This window comes from Drosophila gunungcola (genome assembly GCF_025200985.1).
Source record: "Drosophila gunungcola strain Sukarami chromosome 2R unlocalized genomic scaffold, Dgunungcola_SK_2 000012F, whole genome shotgun sequence".
Taxonomy (NCBI): Eukaryota; Metazoa; Arthropoda; class Insecta; order Diptera; family Drosophilidae; genus Drosophila; species Drosophila gunungcola.
Window position 1 is genome coordinate 574118 of NW_026453170.1, and position 14031 is coordinate 588148.

Below are 14031 nucleotides of genomic sequence, written 5' to 3' on the forward strand. Positions count from 1 at the left end.
AAATAGGAAGCAAACTTTAAATAGCCAAAGTTAATATACCATTGCCAGCCTTAACAAATCCAATCATACTTCTGATACTTTGATACAATGTAATGGATAATTGTTTCAGACATTGTTACATTTAAAAAAAAAACGTCTAATATCAAATTTTGTGACGAAAAATCAATAAGCATTCGACTAAATAAATACACTTTTTTAGTTACTTCAGAAACGAAATCACGGGGTGCTTGCATTTCTATAGTCAGCCGTTTATTATAAGTAATACAAATTTTTGTTCAATTTTTTCAATGCTCCCCTACTAAAAAGTTAACTATCCTTAAATTATTCGTGAACAAAAAAGTTTAACGATCTTGCTTAAACATATATTAATAAAAATATATATTTTTTTCTTTCTTAATTATTGTCAAATTTTGCCGTTAGTTTGCCAATAATGAATTACAAATGATTATGAATAAAATAAATGTTTGAATTTCAAAGTGTAGTTGCTAACTTTATGTACATCCATTGTTTTACAAATATATACAAGATTTATTTATAAACAACAATAACGCTGGTGCGAAAAATATAAGAGGACTTTGAAGTTATTTGTGCATTCCATTTGAACTATTTAATATCAAAAAGGTTGAAGAGTGAAAAGGTAAGTCTGTTAAATATTAATTCCCGTCCACTTCACACTCTCGGCCCACAGAAATTCAGCATCCTCGTCATATTGGGCTGCAGACCCAACCTTCATTGGCTTGCAATCGCTGAAATACAGTCCTGAGACATCTTTCAAACTGGGATCCAGCGCTGCATATAAGGACGTCTGTGCTCCATTCTTCTTAGTTTTGATAAAAATCCATATAAATGGTGCAATGAGTAGTCTAAAATGAAACCATAAATGAATCGATTTGTGGTGTCTAACCAATTAACAAACATACTTTCCGAATTTTGATCCCAAGAATGGGGTATTTCGAAAGAGCTCTGTGTTCACTACTCCAGGATGTATGGCATTTACCGTGACGCCAGTTCCCTCCAGCCGCTTGGACAACGTCCTCGTGAATAGGATATTGGCCAGTTTGCTCTGGCAATAGGCCATCTTTCGGTCATAGGACTTTTCGCTGTTCAGATCATCTCTGTTGATTCTCCCGAACCGGTGTGCAAGGCTGGACAAGACCACGATGCGACTGGGGGCCGAACTCTTTAGGATGTCGAGGAGCAGAAGGGTGAGCAGGAAGTGGCCCATGTGATTAACGCCTATTTGCATTTCGAAACCGTCCTTCGTTAGCATCTTGGGGCAGTCCATAATGCCGGCGTTGTTGATCAGAATGTGTAGGTTGTTTTGCTCTCGCTTAAAGCTTGAAATACCAAGTTAAATATTTTATATATTTTTACAGGGTATGCAGGGGACTGTTTACCCAGCTGCAAAGCTCCTTATAGATTCCATGGAACACAGATCCAATTCTCGGGAGAAAACATTCTGATTGTTGGTCGCCTCGATGATCTCCTTCCGTGCCTGGTCGCACTTTCTCATATCGCGACAAGCCATGTAAACGGTGGCTCCCCTCCGAGCCAGCTCCAGCACGGTCTCCTTTCCGATTCCCTGATTGCATCCGGTTACAATCGCTACCCGGCCAGTCTCATCCGTTTTTTTGGTGAAACGACCTCCCTGCATATATTCTCTGAAGAGCAAATGTTATTGGATCATCACAGGAAGGCTATTAACTTCACCTAAGCAGATATATGCCAATGCCAGACAAAGCTGAGGCATATAGCAGAGGGTTTAACAGGTAATCGGTAGTTGCACTCATTGTTCCGCTCAGAAGGCTACCAGCTTCAAGTGTCGACTGGCAAGATGAGAGCCACTTATATTTTTCTTTATACTGATAAAATTAAAAACTTGGAATGTGTATATATGCCACATTAACGTTCATGGACCGGTATACAGCATCAACAACTAATGCTTCCTAGACTTTTTATCGTCTGGTCAAAGTTTGATCTTCGGAATATAGAAATCTTTATATCCGCTGATCTTTTAGTCGTAAACTAGCTAGTAAATGTTAAGTTAGTTAGCTTTGTAATCGGCACGCTGCTTCAAAATTGTTAAGTAACAAGACTGATTTCACTGTGCAGCTTTGTGCCAAATACGAAACTAATTGAATCAAAATAAAATAATTTTTTATGGTAAAATAAATAGTAATCGTAACAAAATCTGATAAAAGAAGTTTTATATATTTATATATATTTAATTTGTTTGTCAGATGTTGTTATTAATTTGCACAGGGCACCTAAAATCAAATTGCATATTAAAGTACACCAATACCATGAACAGGAGTCTTCCTCATATTACGTGGACATTGAATAAACCGAAGAAAAAAGTTCTGACCCCGGATCATACAAAATTATGTTTGTCTATAATACCCTTGCTTATGTTTCCATTATACTTAAAAACCTCTAATAAGAATTTTGTATCATCAAACTGGTTTGGGATAGATTTCTGGGCATGTAAATAAGCATAAAATGCTAAAATAAAAAGATCTCAATGGGTTGAATTTTGAATTACTCCCAAAAGCGAATTTTTCAAGAAAAATAATATATATCAATTGTGATAATATCAAAAGCTAAAATGATTCGCAAATAAAAATAAATCTTTACTGGCGTTTTCAAACAAACCAACAGAAGGACAAAAGTTGTCACTTCATAAATGCAGTCTAAATCTTGTTAATTGAATATCTTTTAAACGAAGTATGAGATTAAGATGATTGAGGTGTCGTTGGACGCGAATTCAAAGCCAAGATACAAACATGCCATACATTTTTTGTTTCAACAGCTCCAATAGAGCACTTTCACCTCCATTTCTCCGGAACCAATGCAGAAGACTCCTTCCGCACGCTTTCCGCTGCTCGTCGTCACTACGGGACTGCCTTCCACAGTGATGATCATTTTTAGTAGTTGGTATTTAACATCACTTCTATTATTTTTCTGTTTGTTAAAGTCCTCAACTATTAATTTGGCACATTTCATTAATGGCATTAATATGTGGTAAAAAACCTTATTTGATTCGATGAACATACCCTGCGGTAAAATAGTAAATAGGGTCTAGAGAAAAAATTCATTACTTTTGGCTCATAAGTAATGGATTACATTTGCATTTTTAGCCAACCAAGTTGTAATCGATGCTCACACTGCTTTGTATTGTCGATTCTCCTCCGCCACAATTGTGTTTCAAAACTCCAAAAACAACAACATGGTTTTAGGTGTAGTTTAAGGAGTTAAACATTTACCTATCGGTAACGGACAAGTACACCCAGGTTCGATTCTTACATAGAGAACGATTTTTTTTTCGTAAGCTTATTGCACTAAAACTAAGTATAGAGAGAGCGATTCGGCTCTCACATACATATCCCATTAGTGCACTGGTAACAAAAAGTAATAAATCGATTTTTTTTCCTCATTTTAAATAGTTTTCAGTTATTTTAAATATTTAAATAACAATATTTTAAAATTTTTGATTTGGCTATGTATGGAAGTGATTTTAAGATCTGAAAATTTAACTTAAATATAAACCATATTTTACTTAAATAAAATGGATTTTAATCAAAACGAAATTATTTTAAATCTAATTTTTTCAACATTAATTATAATATTTAAGTACTAAATCATGCATTTAATTTCAACATTAAATATACAATTTCGAATTAAATAGTCAGATATATGTTGTTTTCTATTCTTTTTTGTATCAGTGTAGAAATGTTCATATGTCCTGTATCACTAACCGACCATGCCTATGCCACGGTAGTCCAGGCTGTAATGCATTATTTAATGATTTCATTCGAAATCTATTTCGTAATGGGAATATTCGCTCTGGCATTAACTGCCATTACATGAAGTGGGTGTTACAGAAATTCGGTCATTTGGGTCAGTCGCCATGTGGAATAATGATGATTTTCGGCTTCGCGGGTATCCTAATCAGATTGTACACCAGTGGCTATTTAAGGGGAGTGCATTGACCCTTTACGGGATCGCCTGCGGATGCCACTTTTTCAAGCTACACTACAATGGACGATCAAATCAACTGGAGGAGGCCCGATACCATCGAACGTGGTCCAAGATTGTAATTGCCATCAAGGTTTGCCTACTGACTAGCCAATATCTACTCTATATGGTGTTCGTTATGGCCATCTACATCCAAGCAAGTTTGGTAAACGGCAGCGCTGCTCAGAGCTTCGTATTGAGTGCTATGATTCAGGGCATAAGTATTAACGTCCTGCGGCGCCTGTTGATGTTTCTGCACTTGAAGGGGGATCGGAGGTGTGTGAAGCATATAGTGAACGAGATCCTGCTAATTACCAGCGAGATCGAGCGAAAGATCGGTATGGTGTATAGCTGCGATATCGTACTGCTGGGAGTTTACTTGTGCAAACTGTGGTTACTCTACATCCTGCTGGACTCCCTCTGGAACAAGCCCTACTTCCTGGTGCTCAACTTTCTCTACTGGGTGCTGATGGAGTACTGCTTCGCAGGGTATTTCCTGTACCAGCTAGTTGTGCTCAACTGGTATCGCACTATCACCCTGTTCTTGAAGCGGTTCATCAAGAGCAACGAGAGTCGGCAGGACATTGAGGGCATCTGCCACGAGCGGTTGTTCCTGCTCTTCCAGCTGCATCTTCGCATTAGCCGCTTGCACAAATATATTACGGATAATCTGTCCTGGCTGTCATCCTCCATTTACCTGATGATCTTCACCTGCATCTTCAACATGGAACTCCTACTGGAGTGCAGTCTATTTGCCGAGGATGAGCTCGAAAACAAGATCTACATCATTGCGGACGGTTGTTTGGGACCCGTGTTTATTCCGATCCTGTATGTGCTGATATTGGGGATGTGCACTGACCGATTTCGCGAAGCTGAGTTGCAACTACAGCAGCACATTGTTATCATTCACGGCTTGTACATGAGAAAAGTAGACCCACGTCCTCTAGCCATTTCGGTACTTGACAACGAGGTGAGATTGTTCATAACTGCGAAATTTCTCTACCTGTTTATTTTCACAGCATACCTCCCTTATTCTTCATCAGAAACTGGAACCACTCCAGAATCTGATCATTTTGGGCACCACTTGCGATCGGCAGTTCGTCCTGGACTATATCCTTACGGCCATCTTGACAGCATTGTCGCTGGTCCAGTACACGATTTCATGTGGTCAACCTATCAAGGAATGTGTTACGCACAAGTAGCACCCCAAAAAGATTCAACAAATCAAATAATAAAAGTTTTTCAAAAAAAACAAGAAAGGAAGCAAACTTCGGCAAGCCGAAGTTCATATACCCTTGCAGCTATTTCAAAAATTAAATACTCTTGAAAACGTTAAAATTTTGCGTGTATGCTTAAAAACATTGAAGCTATGATGATTTTCAGCTTAATTTTGATAGTTCCTATGGCAGCTATACGATTGTTTCTATGGGAGCTATATGCTATAGTCGTCCGATTTTGTTGAAATTTAAACCGTAATTCTGAAATATTTAACCATTACTATATCTCGAAGAACTAAAAAAAAAATTAAAAAACACCAAGGTTATAATTTTTTTTTATTTATTTTGCCAATTGCTCCTATGAGAGCTATATGCTATAGTCGTCCGATTTTGATGAAATTTAAACCGTAATTCTGAAATATTTAACCATTACTATATCTCGAAGAACTAAAAAAAAAATTAAAAAACACCAAAGTTATAATTTTTTTTTGTTTATCTTTCCGATTGTTCCTATGGGAGCTATATACGGACGGACAGACGGACGGACAGACGGACAGACGGACATGGCTAGATCGACTCTCCTAGTGATGCTGATCAAGAATATACATACTTTATAGGGTCGGAGATGTCTCCTTACTGCGTTGCAAACTTCTGACTGAAATTATAATACCCTCTGCAAGGGTATAAAAAGGTAATTAGGCGATTATTAAAACAAACAAGAACAAAAACTAGATACACGTTACTCAGCTAACCAATTTCAAAATAAATATGCGCCTAGAACATAATCGGGTTTTAGGTGGCTCCATCTACCGACAATTTAAATGTAGTCCGATTTGAAGGATTTTTCGATGAGTCGATAGCAATTGACCGATTTAACGTACAAAGCATTTTAATTGACCTCTAGCATGTCTCAGAGTGACATGAAAGACTTTCGCGATTTGTGGGCGTTAGAGGGGGATCTTAGGGTCGCCTATTGATCCTGATCAAAAATATATATACTTTATAAAGTCGGAAACGATTTCTTCCAACCGAATATAATAAATTATTGTATTCTACGAGTAACGGGTATAGTAAATAGAGTAAAATCACTAACCATGGCTAATGGTAAAATCAAACTCATTCTTGAATTTGGTCTGATCCGCCATAACTAACTATTTTATTGACCATAAGAATGGTGCTATTAAGTTTTGCATAGCACGAGGCACAAGCTTTTAAGAGGAAACTTAAACAAATTATGAAAACCTTACAAAATTGTAAGTGAACATTGTTCAATCATTAGTCTTTTACATTTTTGGGGCCGGAGTGAACTGTCGAATTAATTTCTTACGCTTGTAAAATTTATAAACTTACCTAATAGGGATTAAAACTTCTTTTAACTACAAACTTGTGTCTTAATGTGATATTCACTCTCTACTGTTCAAGTAAATTTCATATTTCTATGATTTCTAATCTAAATACGTTTGACATTTGTTATCTGAAATTAATTAATCTTCTTGTTGGTATCTAAAATCAAACCTGCGTAAATTTTATTAATAAATAACAATGTCTTTATATACAATTAGTTGTCTTAAATAGCGACTAGCTAGCTAGATAACAGTACCCGTATGACCCAATTTAGAGAGCAATTTGCGCCCACTTCTCCGACTGGGCCCACAGCCAGTTGGCCATCTGATCGTCCAAAGCAGCGGGAGCTAAATGAGCCAGTTTGCAGTCGCTGAAGTACTGGCCCGACACCTTGGCGAGATCGGGGTCCAGGGCAGCATATAACGTGGTCTGGGCCCCGTTTCTGGGGGTCTTCATCACTGACCAGAGCAGCGGCCTCAGAAGGGTCCTGAAAACGGTACCAATTAACTCGTCTAATAGGAAAAGGCCACTTGAAGAGGACACACTCTACCACATACTGAGCGAACTTTGTTTGGAAGAAGATCATGTTCCTGGCAATCTCCGTGTCCGCGATGCCGGGGTTGAGGGCGTTGACCGTGACGCCCGTTCCCTCCAGACGCTTGGCAAGCTCGCGGGCGAACAGAATGTTGGCCAGCTTGCTCTGGCAGTAGGCCACTCCCTCGTCGTAGAAGTCCTGGCCGTGCATGTCCTCCACGTGGATCTGACCCCGTTCGTGCGCCTTACTTGCCACCACCACCACCCGGCTAGGAGCTGTCCTCTCCAGCACATCGAGCAACAGGTTGGTCAGCAAGAAGTGGCCAATGTGGTTGACTCCCAGGTGCATTTCGAATCCCTCCTTCGTCAGTCTGCGCGGCTCCCAAAACACACCGGCATTGTTTATCAGGACGTGCAGTTGGCTTTGCTCTTTCTTGAAGCTAATGGTGAATAGGTTATCATGTTGTAGGCAAAGCATTTGGTCTATGGTGTGACTCACTCTGCTGCAAACTGGCGAATGGAGTCCAGAGAGGACAAGTCGCACTCCCGGGAGAAAACGTTCGGGTTTCCGGTCCTTTTGACGATTTCCTTCCGAGCTCTTTCGCCTTTTTCCTTACTCCGACAGGCCATGTAGACGGTGGCTCCTCTTCTGGCCAACTCCATCACCGTTTCCCTGCCGAGACCCGTGTTTCCGCCAGTGACGATGGCCACTTTGCCCGTCTCATCGGTCTGCTTCCTGAACTTTCCCCCTTGCATATACAGCCTGAGTCGGGGTAACTTATGCCCGTTAATCGTTATACTTCAAATCGGGGTCTCACTTACCTCACACAAAAGGCGATAATGCCGACAATGCCGTGGGCCAGAAATATGGGGGCGATTTTGTGCAGAAAGTGTATTATGATTTCCATTCCAGTCAATCGGTCCGGCCGAATTCGTGGTCTATTCAAAAGTGCCTTCGCGGGCGTAATTTCGCGAGTTTTTAAGTGATCGCCGCTGCGATTAACGGACGACAACTGATAAAACTGATAGTGTGGTGTTCTACGAGTAGTCTGCAATCAGGGAGCCAATACTCAAGACATTGAGCATAGATAACTGCGATTAGAAGCCGAAAACCGAGTGACTTTCACGAGAACGTGATTGTTTCCGACTGGTGAAATGACCCTAAACTTTTGGACTGAAGGCTCAAGTTGTAGATGTAATGGATATACATATCTATTTTAAACAAATGATGTAGAAATTGCCCCCTAACCGGTTTCGAAGTACATACGTTCGTACACATTCAAATCTTGAGCTTTCAACTGTCTTTAGCCGGCTAACGCACAAGTTAGCCAAGTTAGCATGGCTAAAAGAAGACAAATAGGAGCATGGTTGACTGTAAAAAACTGCAAATTTATGCGAAGTAACAGAATAATTGTCAGAAACATATTTTACAACACGAACTAGTGTACTTTGATCATCGTTGGTCTGGTCCACTTTTCACTGACAGCCCAGAGCCATTTGGCTGTTTGTGTGTCCGTGGCAGCCGGTGACATTTCCTTCAGCTTGCAGTCGCTGAAGTATTGACCAGTCACCTTTTCCAGTTCGGGATCCAGAGCCACATACAACGTGGTCTGAGCACCGTTCCTGGGAGTCTTAACGAAGGGCCAAAACAAGGGCTTAACAAACAGCCTGAAATAAAAGAGATCTCCGGTAACATATACATTCAAAGGTATCCGTTTATACCCACCCAGCAAAGAAGTTATTGAAGAAGGCCATGTGTCTGATAATTTCTGTGTCCACCACACCAGGATGCAGGGCATTTGCCGTTACCTTAGTGCCCTCCAGTCTTTTGGCCAACTCCCTTGTGAAGAGCACATTGGCCAGTTTACTCTGACTGTAGGCCTTGCCTTCGTCGTAGGATTTGTCACTGTTCAGATCGCCCGTGTTGATTTCTCCTCGAGTGTGCGCCAAACTGGAGACATTTACGATCCGACTGGGCGCGGATTTCTATGGACAAAAAGGGTTAAACCAGGGTTTTACGCTTGACAAAGCTTCGGTGCACCTTCAGTAGATCCAAAAGCAAGTTGGTGAGCAGGAAGTGGCCCATGTGGTTCACTCCCAGCTGCAGTTCGATGCCATCTGAGGTGAGTGATCTGGGACAGCGCATGACACCGGCGTTGTTTATGAGTACGTGCAGGTGTTCCTGTTCCCGTTTAAAACTGTGGGTATCGGTTGTAGAGCGAATTGCATGTTATTGATCTCCAGACTTACGCAGCAACAAAGTGACGGATGGATTCCTGGGAGGCCAGGTCGCATTGGCGGCAGTACACATATTTGTTCTGTGTCTCCAGAACGATTTCCTCGCGCGCCTGTATAGGGGAAAGTTGCCGGTCAGGTCTTAAGGATTAATACCCATGAAGTACATACCTCTTCACATTTTTTGATGTTCCTGCATGCCATATAGACTGTGCCACCGCGCCTTGCAATCTCCCTGGCCGTCTCCTTGCCGATTCCCGTGTTGGCGCCGGTCACGATTACCACTTTGCCGGTTTCATTGGTCTCTTTGGTGAACTGACCGCCTTGCATAAGGTCCCTGTAAAGCGAAATGTGGTTAAAACTAGTGGATTCTGCGTGGAAACAGCAGCTCCCACTTGACGAAGAAGGCCAATCCTGTCGTGGTACCGGTGAGGCTTAGCCAGAAAACGGTGCGGTTCCTTAAAAACGCAAATAGTGACATTTTACGAAAACAAAATATATAAATTAGCTGGTAAACGAAAACAGCTGTGTTTACCCTGTTAAAGTTAACAGGCCGCTGTTAGCAGAGTTATCGATATTTTCAATCATCTGTGACTTGTTGTTTGTGGGCTGCTGCTAACGAAAACAGTTTTTACACGTAAATAAATTTAATTACCTTAATTAATTGGCCGAAGCTAAACAAAGAGCTGTGACGCGACTGCAGAATAAACCGAAAAGGAAGCCTAGATCTGGGCCAGGACACCCCGCCAAGCCAGCCAGGAAGAACAATGCGACGCAATGCGTAAGTCACCGCCAACTCGACTGATGCCTTTCCAAAAGAACAGAATGATCAGTGCGCCAGTGCTCTCTTCTGCAGGCGACAGCAACTTCACAATCTGGAGGACGTGGACCCCGACGACGTGGAGGACATCTTCGCCCGTCCCGCCTACGACGACGACGAGTTCGAGGACCTGCTCCCACTGGCCAGGAGACCCAACGGCCACGCCCGCCTGGGGCGCTACGAGAACACGCTGGAGGTGAAGGTCCAGGAGGGCGACACTCTGCAGGCTCTGGCGCTGCGCTTCCACTCCTCCGTGGCGGACATCAAGCGGCTGAACAAGATCGACCGCGAGAACGAGATCCACGCGCATCGGGTAATCCGCATCCCGGTCACCGTGCACAACGTCCTGCTGGGCAACGGTGGGTTCGAAGCCCTGCCCGCAGTCCACCGGAGCGGGAACAACAGTCCCAGGCACAACCTGGAGCGGGAGCCAGCCCCCGAACGCAATCCCCTCGAGGATGCGCGCCAAATGCTGGACGAGCGACTCCTGGTTGCGGCGGTGAACGCCTCAGGCGCCCAGGATCCCGACCTGCCATCGACGAGCAGAGCGGCTGGGCAGTTCTACGAGGGAGCCCAGGGTGCGCCCAATGACGAAGGTGAGTCCAGAAGCTTGTGAAGATTATCCTAGAAGTCGTCGCGGGTTTTGGTTACACTTAAAATAACAGTGTTGGTGAGGTAAGGCCAGTGCTGGAAAAATAACAAGTTCTTTATAGTCCGGTTTCGGAAATAACATCGGAGGAATTTTAAAATGTTCACTACTTTTGCAGACCTCATATAAAGTTAAAAACGCAATGTTTTCCTTTAAATAGATTTTTTTTTTTTAGAAAAAAATCGCAAAATGAGAAAAAGAGAGCTTTGCAAAAAAAAAAAACTTTTTGGAAACTTTAATTTTGAAGAAGTTTAGAAAGTTTAGATTTAGCTTTTATCTAAATGCAACCAACCGATTTGCAATTTTACCCAATACTTAAAAGTGCGGTTTTTCGAAAAGCTAACGGATTGGATTTTAACATTCGAAATTAACAGTGTTCAAATATCGATAGTCGTCAGTGCTGGAAAATACAAAAATACATCGATGAGTAAATAGTGCCAACGATGCTTCTCCCACCTCTATCCCAAATTGTTCAGTCATTCTCGCCGTAAAACAAAAAGAAAACATAGCCCAACTCACTTTTCGCCTTCGAAATCATACCAATTGCAATTGAACAAGATGCCGGACTACCTGGGCGACGACCAGCGCAAGGTAAAGCACGACGAGAAGGAGGACAAGGAGATCAAATCGCTGGACGAGGGCGACATTGAGCTGCTGAAGACGTATGGCCAGAGCCAGTACCACAAGTCCATCAAGAGCATCGAGGAAGACATCCAGAAGGCGGTGAAGCAGGTGAACGAGCTGACTGGGATCAAGGAGAGCGACACTGGCCTGGCGCCGCCCGCCCTCTGGGATCTGGCCGCCGACAAGCAGATCCTGCAGAACGAGCAGCCCCTTCAAGTGGCCCGCTGCACGAAGATCATCAACGCGGATTCCGACGACCCCAAGTACATCATCAACGTGAAGCAGTTCGCCAAGTTCGTGGTGGACCTGGCCGACTCGGTGGCCCCCACCGACATCGAGGAGGGAATGCGCGTGGGCGTCGACCGCAACAAGTACCAGATCCACATTCCACTGCCGCCCAAGATCGATCCCACGGTGACCATGATGCAGGTCGAGGACAAGCCGGATGTCACCTACAGCGACGTGGGCGGCTGCAAGGAGCAGATCGAGAAGCTGCGCGAGGTGGTGGAGACGCCGCTGCTGCACCCGGAGAAGTTCGTCAATCTGGGCATTGAGCCGCCCAAGGGAGTGCTGCTGTTCGGCCCACCTGGAACGGGCAAGACGCTGTGTGCCCGCGCCGTGGCCAACCGCACGGACGCCTGCTTCATCCGCGTAATTGGCTCTGAGCTGGTGCAGAAGTACGTAGGCGAGGGCGCGCGTATGGTGCGCGAGCTCTTCGAGATGGCGCGCTCCAAGAAAGCCTGCCTCATCTTCTTCGACGAAATCGACGCTATCGGTGGCGCTCGTTTCGATGATGGCGCCGGAGGCGATAACGAGGTGCAGCGTACCATGTTGGAGCTTATCAACCAGTTGGACGGCTTCGATCCGCGCGGAAACATCAAAGTGCTGATGGCTACCAACAGACCCGACACCCTGGATCCGGCGCTGATGCGTCCCGGCCGTCTGGACCGCAAGGTGGAGTTCGGCCTGCCCGACCAGGACGGTCGCTCGCACATTTTCAAGATCCACGCCCGCTCCATGTCTGTGGAGCGCGACATTCGCTTTGATCTGCTGGCGCGCCTCTGTCCCAACTCGACTGGTGCCGAGATCCGATCGGTGTGCACGGAGGCGGGCATGTTCGCCATTCGGGCGCGTCGCAAGGTGGCCACTGAGAAGGACTTCCTCGAGGCCGTCAACAAGGTTATCAAGAGCTACGCCAAGTTCAGCGCCACCCCCCGCTATATGACCTACAATTAAGTTTATTTTTATTAGCACTTTTCTGTAACCTCTGCGAGAAAATCTGTAACAATCCTGCAGCTGGAAAATCTTGAAATAAAGCGAAACCCATACCTCCATGAACTGAAAGCTATAAAGTTAAATTTATATATTGCATCTATCTTACAAACGCTTGGAAGTTACTTATGTTAAACTCTGATCTTTGTCTTCAGCAAATATGGAGCAACCCTTCGAGGAAAATGCCGCTTTGCTGAACCACATGCTGGTGGACAGGCATGCTCCGCTGGTGCGTCCCATCCCTGGACCCTCTTTGAGTGCCATCGACTGGTCTGGATCGGATTGCGACTTGTCCTGGATATGTCTGCTGATCTTCATACTCGCCCTGTGTGTCGTCATACCGCTGGTCTACGTCATCTACCTGGCGGAGCATCCGCATCACAATCACAGCGCCCAGTAGTTGGGTTGATGCCTATCCCCGCCCCCGCCCCCGCCCCCGAAGTGATCATCATTCCAAATGTACCGGCAACTTCTCACTTCTCACCTGTCCCTCTCCCTCTCTCAATCTCCCTCTCTCTCTCTCAGATCAGCCGGGCGCATTCAAAATGCAGTCGCAGGCAGTGGAATTTATTTTTATACCTAAATGTATAACTTTATATTGACTCTTGTGTACTGTACTTTTTAAATAACTACGATTTGCGTGCTTCCAAGTTGCATATAGACGTTTATGCTATGCTCCACATCACTCCTGGCAGCCAAAACAAATAAAACGATCCTAAGATCCGATTGTGTTGTGAATATATGTATGTGTAGGCCCCGCAAGATTTTCTTCTCTGTATGTTTTATTAAGTACAATATTGTCAAATTTAAACTAGTATGGGTGAAGTGTAACATTGTTCAGCTGAAATTGGAAACAGTTTGCTTAAGCCTAAAAAGTACATAATACATATCTTAGAGCTAAATAAATAGTATCCATGGATATAAGAATTTTGTAATAGTAAATACGGACTACAATTAACAATTAACAATGGCGCACGTTGAGTGCCAATTGAAGTAACGATGAATTTTCGGTCTGAGGATGGAGGCCATGGCACATGGTTTTTGGCGAAGATTTGGTTTGGATTATGGGCTGTGTGCCTCGCTATTACAGAGCATTTTCTCCTTTCGGAAAAATCGTCCAATGGCCGCACACTTACGAAACCGCAGGCGCATATTCACTTGAACTTTAAATTCTCAAAGAAAGCAATATTGCTCCGGAGGAAGCCATGCCGCACGGGCACAGGACTCGCCGGCGAGGCTATGGGTGGATTGCCTTCCGAATGTATCGATGGATCGCTGAAACGAGATTTGATTTAGAGTGGGAGTAACTTTATAGCAAAACG

General features: G+C 43.7%; 7 protein-coding genes across 25 annotated transcripts in view; 3 read left to right on the forward strand and 4 right to left on the reverse strand.

The window, feature by feature from the left end:
- Positions 1 to 395: 395 nt before the first annotated feature.
- Positions 396 to 1826, reverse strand: LOC128255709 (retinol dehydrogenase 13). The gene is made up of 4 exons (XM_052985406.1): positions 1711 to 1826; positions 1398 to 1661; positions 921 to 1337; positions 396 to 863 (listed from the first exon to the last, which is right to left on the reverse strand). The coding sequence occupies exons 1-4, from the start codon at positions 1788 to 1790 to the stop codon at positions 647 to 649; spliced, it is 978 nt and encodes a 325-aa protein (XP_052841366.1). The 5' UTR covers positions 1791 to 1826; the 3' UTR covers positions 396 to 646.
- Positions 1827 to 3907: 2081 nt separating this feature from the next.
- On the forward strand, positions 3908 to 5216 carry LOC128255884 (uncharacterized protein CG1339). The gene is made up of 2 exons (XM_052985695.1): positions 3908 to 4984; positions 5034 to 5216. Exons 1-2 carry the CDS (start codon positions 3908 to 3910, stop codon positions 5214 to 5216), a joined length of 1260 nt encoding a protein of 419 aa, XP_052841655.1.
- Positions 5217 to 6735: 1519 nt separating this feature from the next.
- LOC128255873 (retinol dehydrogenase 11) lies at positions 6736 to 8468 on the reverse strand. Of its 4 annotated transcripts, XM_052985682.1 has the most exons (5): positions 8377 to 8462; positions 7932 to 8321; positions 7609 to 7872; positions 7126 to 7549; positions 6736 to 7062 (listed from the first exon to the last, which is right to left on the reverse strand). In XM_052985682.1, exons 2-5 carry the CDS (start codon positions 8015 to 8017, stop codon positions 6814 to 6816), a joined length of 1023 nt encoding a protein of 340 aa, XP_052841642.1. In that variant the 5' UTR covers positions 8018 to 8321; positions 8377 to 8462; the 3' UTR covers positions 6736 to 6813. The 4 variants fall into 4 exon arrangements, with proteins under 4 accessions (XP_052841642.1, XP_052841640.1, XP_052841643.1 ...); XM_052985680.1 differs by having other exon boundaries at positions 7932 to 8468; XM_052985683.1 differs by having other exon boundaries at positions 7121 to 7549; positions 7932 to 8467.
- A 9-nt stretch (positions 8469 to 8477) lies between these two features.
- Positions 8478 to 9874, reverse strand: LOC128255875 (retinol dehydrogenase 12). The gene is made up of 6 exons (XM_052985686.1): positions 9740 to 9874; positions 9516 to 9681; positions 9360 to 9457; positions 9151 to 9307; positions 8836 to 9095; positions 8478 to 8777 (listed from the first exon to the last, which is right to left on the reverse strand). The coding sequence occupies exons 1-6, from the start codon at positions 9823 to 9825 to the stop codon at positions 8549 to 8551; spliced, it is 996 nt and encodes a 331-aa protein (XP_052841646.1). The 5' UTR covers positions 9826 to 9874; the 3' UTR covers positions 8478 to 8548.
- Positions 9863 to 13449, forward strand: LOC128255877 (lysM and putative peptidoglycan-binding domain-containing protein 4). 2 transcript variants are annotated; one of them, XM_052985688.1, is made up of 3 exons: positions 9863 to 10125; positions 10201 to 10760; positions 12865 to 13449. In XM_052985688.1, the coding sequence occupies exons 1-3, from the start codon at positions 10112 to 10114 to the stop codon at positions 13107 to 13109; spliced, it is 819 nt and encodes a 272-aa protein (XP_052841648.1). In that variant the 5' UTR covers positions 9863 to 10111; the 3' UTR covers positions 13110 to 13449. The 2 variants fall into 2 exon arrangements, with proteins under 2 accessions (XP_052841648.1, XP_052841649.1); XM_052985689.1 differs by lacking the exon at positions 12865 to 13449 and adding an exon at positions 11188 to 11316.
- LOC128255871 (26S proteasome regulatory subunit 7) lies at positions 11323 to 12781 on the forward strand. Its single transcript, XM_052985677.1, has one exon. It carries the CDS (start codon positions 11372 to 11374, stop codon positions 12671 to 12673), a length of 1302 nt encoding a protein of 433 aa, XP_052841637.1. The 5' UTR covers positions 11323 to 11371; the 3' UTR covers positions 12674 to 12781.
- Positions 13450 to 13713: 264 nt separating the features above from the next.
- Positions 13714 to 14031, reverse strand: part of LOC128255854 (titin homolog) — a 36853-nt gene continuing 36535 nt past the window's right edge. For all 15 annotated transcript variants that reach the window (XM_052985633.1, XM_052985631.1, XM_052985635.1 and 12 more), the window contains one exon: positions 13714 to 13984. In XM_052985633.1, the coding sequence (XP_052841593.1) occupies positions 13864 to 13984 (121 nt within the window). In that variant the 3' untranslated portion in view covers positions 13714 to 13863. The remainder of the gene's footprint in view (positions 13985 to 14031) is intronic.

What these genes read in the sequence shown, in the direction of transcription:
- LOC128255873 (XM_052985680.1), bottom strand. Translation starts at nt 8,017, where the DNA reads ATGGAAATCATAATACACTTTCTGCACAAAATCGCCCCCATATTTCTG. An exon ending in ATTATCGCCTTTTGTGTGAG is followed by an intron (nt 7,873 to 7,931) that starts GTAAGTGAGACC and finishes ACCCCGACTCAG; the next exon opens with GCTGTATATGCAAGGGGGAA. An exon ending in ATTCGCCAGTTTGCAGCAGA is followed by an intron (nt 7,550 to 7,608) that starts GTGAGTCACACC and finishes ATTCACCATTAG; the next exon opens with CTTCAAGAAAGAGCAAAGCC.
- LOC128255877 (XM_052985688.1), top strand. An exon ending in GGGTGCGCCCAATGACGAAG is followed by an intron (nt 10,761 to 12,864) that starts GTGAGTCCAGAA and finishes CTTTGTCTTCAG; the next exon opens with CAAATATGGAGCAACCCTTC.
- LOC128255871 (XM_052985677.1), top strand. Translation starts at nt 11,372, where the DNA reads ATGCCGGACTACCTGGGCGACGACCAGCGCAAGGTAAAGCACGACGAG.
- LOC128255709 (XM_052985406.1), bottom strand. Translation starts at nt 1,790, where the DNA reads ATGAGTGCAACTACCGATTACCTGTTAAACCCTCTGCTATATGCCTCA. An exon ending in ATTGGCATATATCTGCTTAG is followed by an intron (nt 1,662 to 1,710) that starts GTGAAGTTAATA and finishes TTTGCTCTTCAG; the next exon opens with AGAATATATGCAGGGAGGTC. An exon ending in TTGGGATCAAAATTCGGAAA is followed by an intron (nt 864 to 920) that starts GTATGTTTGTTA and finishes GTTTCATTTTAG; the next exon opens with ACTACTCATTGCACCATTTA.
- LOC128255875 (XM_052985686.1), bottom strand. Translation starts at nt 9,825, where the DNA reads ATGTCACTATTTGCGTTTTTAAGGAACCGCACCGTTTTCTGGCTAAGC. An exon ending in ATCCGTCACTTTGTTGCTGC is followed by an intron (nt 9,308 to 9,359) that starts GTAAGTCTGGAG and finishes CGATACCCACAG; the next exon opens with TTTTAAACGGGAACAGGAAC. An exon ending in TGCTTTTGGATCTACTGAAG is followed by an intron (nt 9,096 to 9,150) that starts GTGCACCGAAGC and finishes TTTTGTCCATAG; the next exon opens with AAATCCGCGCCCAGTCGGAT.
- LOC128255884 (XM_052985695.1), top strand. Translation starts at nt 3,908, where the DNA reads ATGTGGAATAATGATGATTTTCGGCTTCGCGGGTATCCTAATCAGATT. An exon ending in TTTCGGTACTTGACAACGAG is followed by an intron (nt 4,985 to 5,033) that starts GTGAGATTGTTC and finishes TTATTTTCACAG; the next exon opens with CATACCTCCCTTATTCTTCA.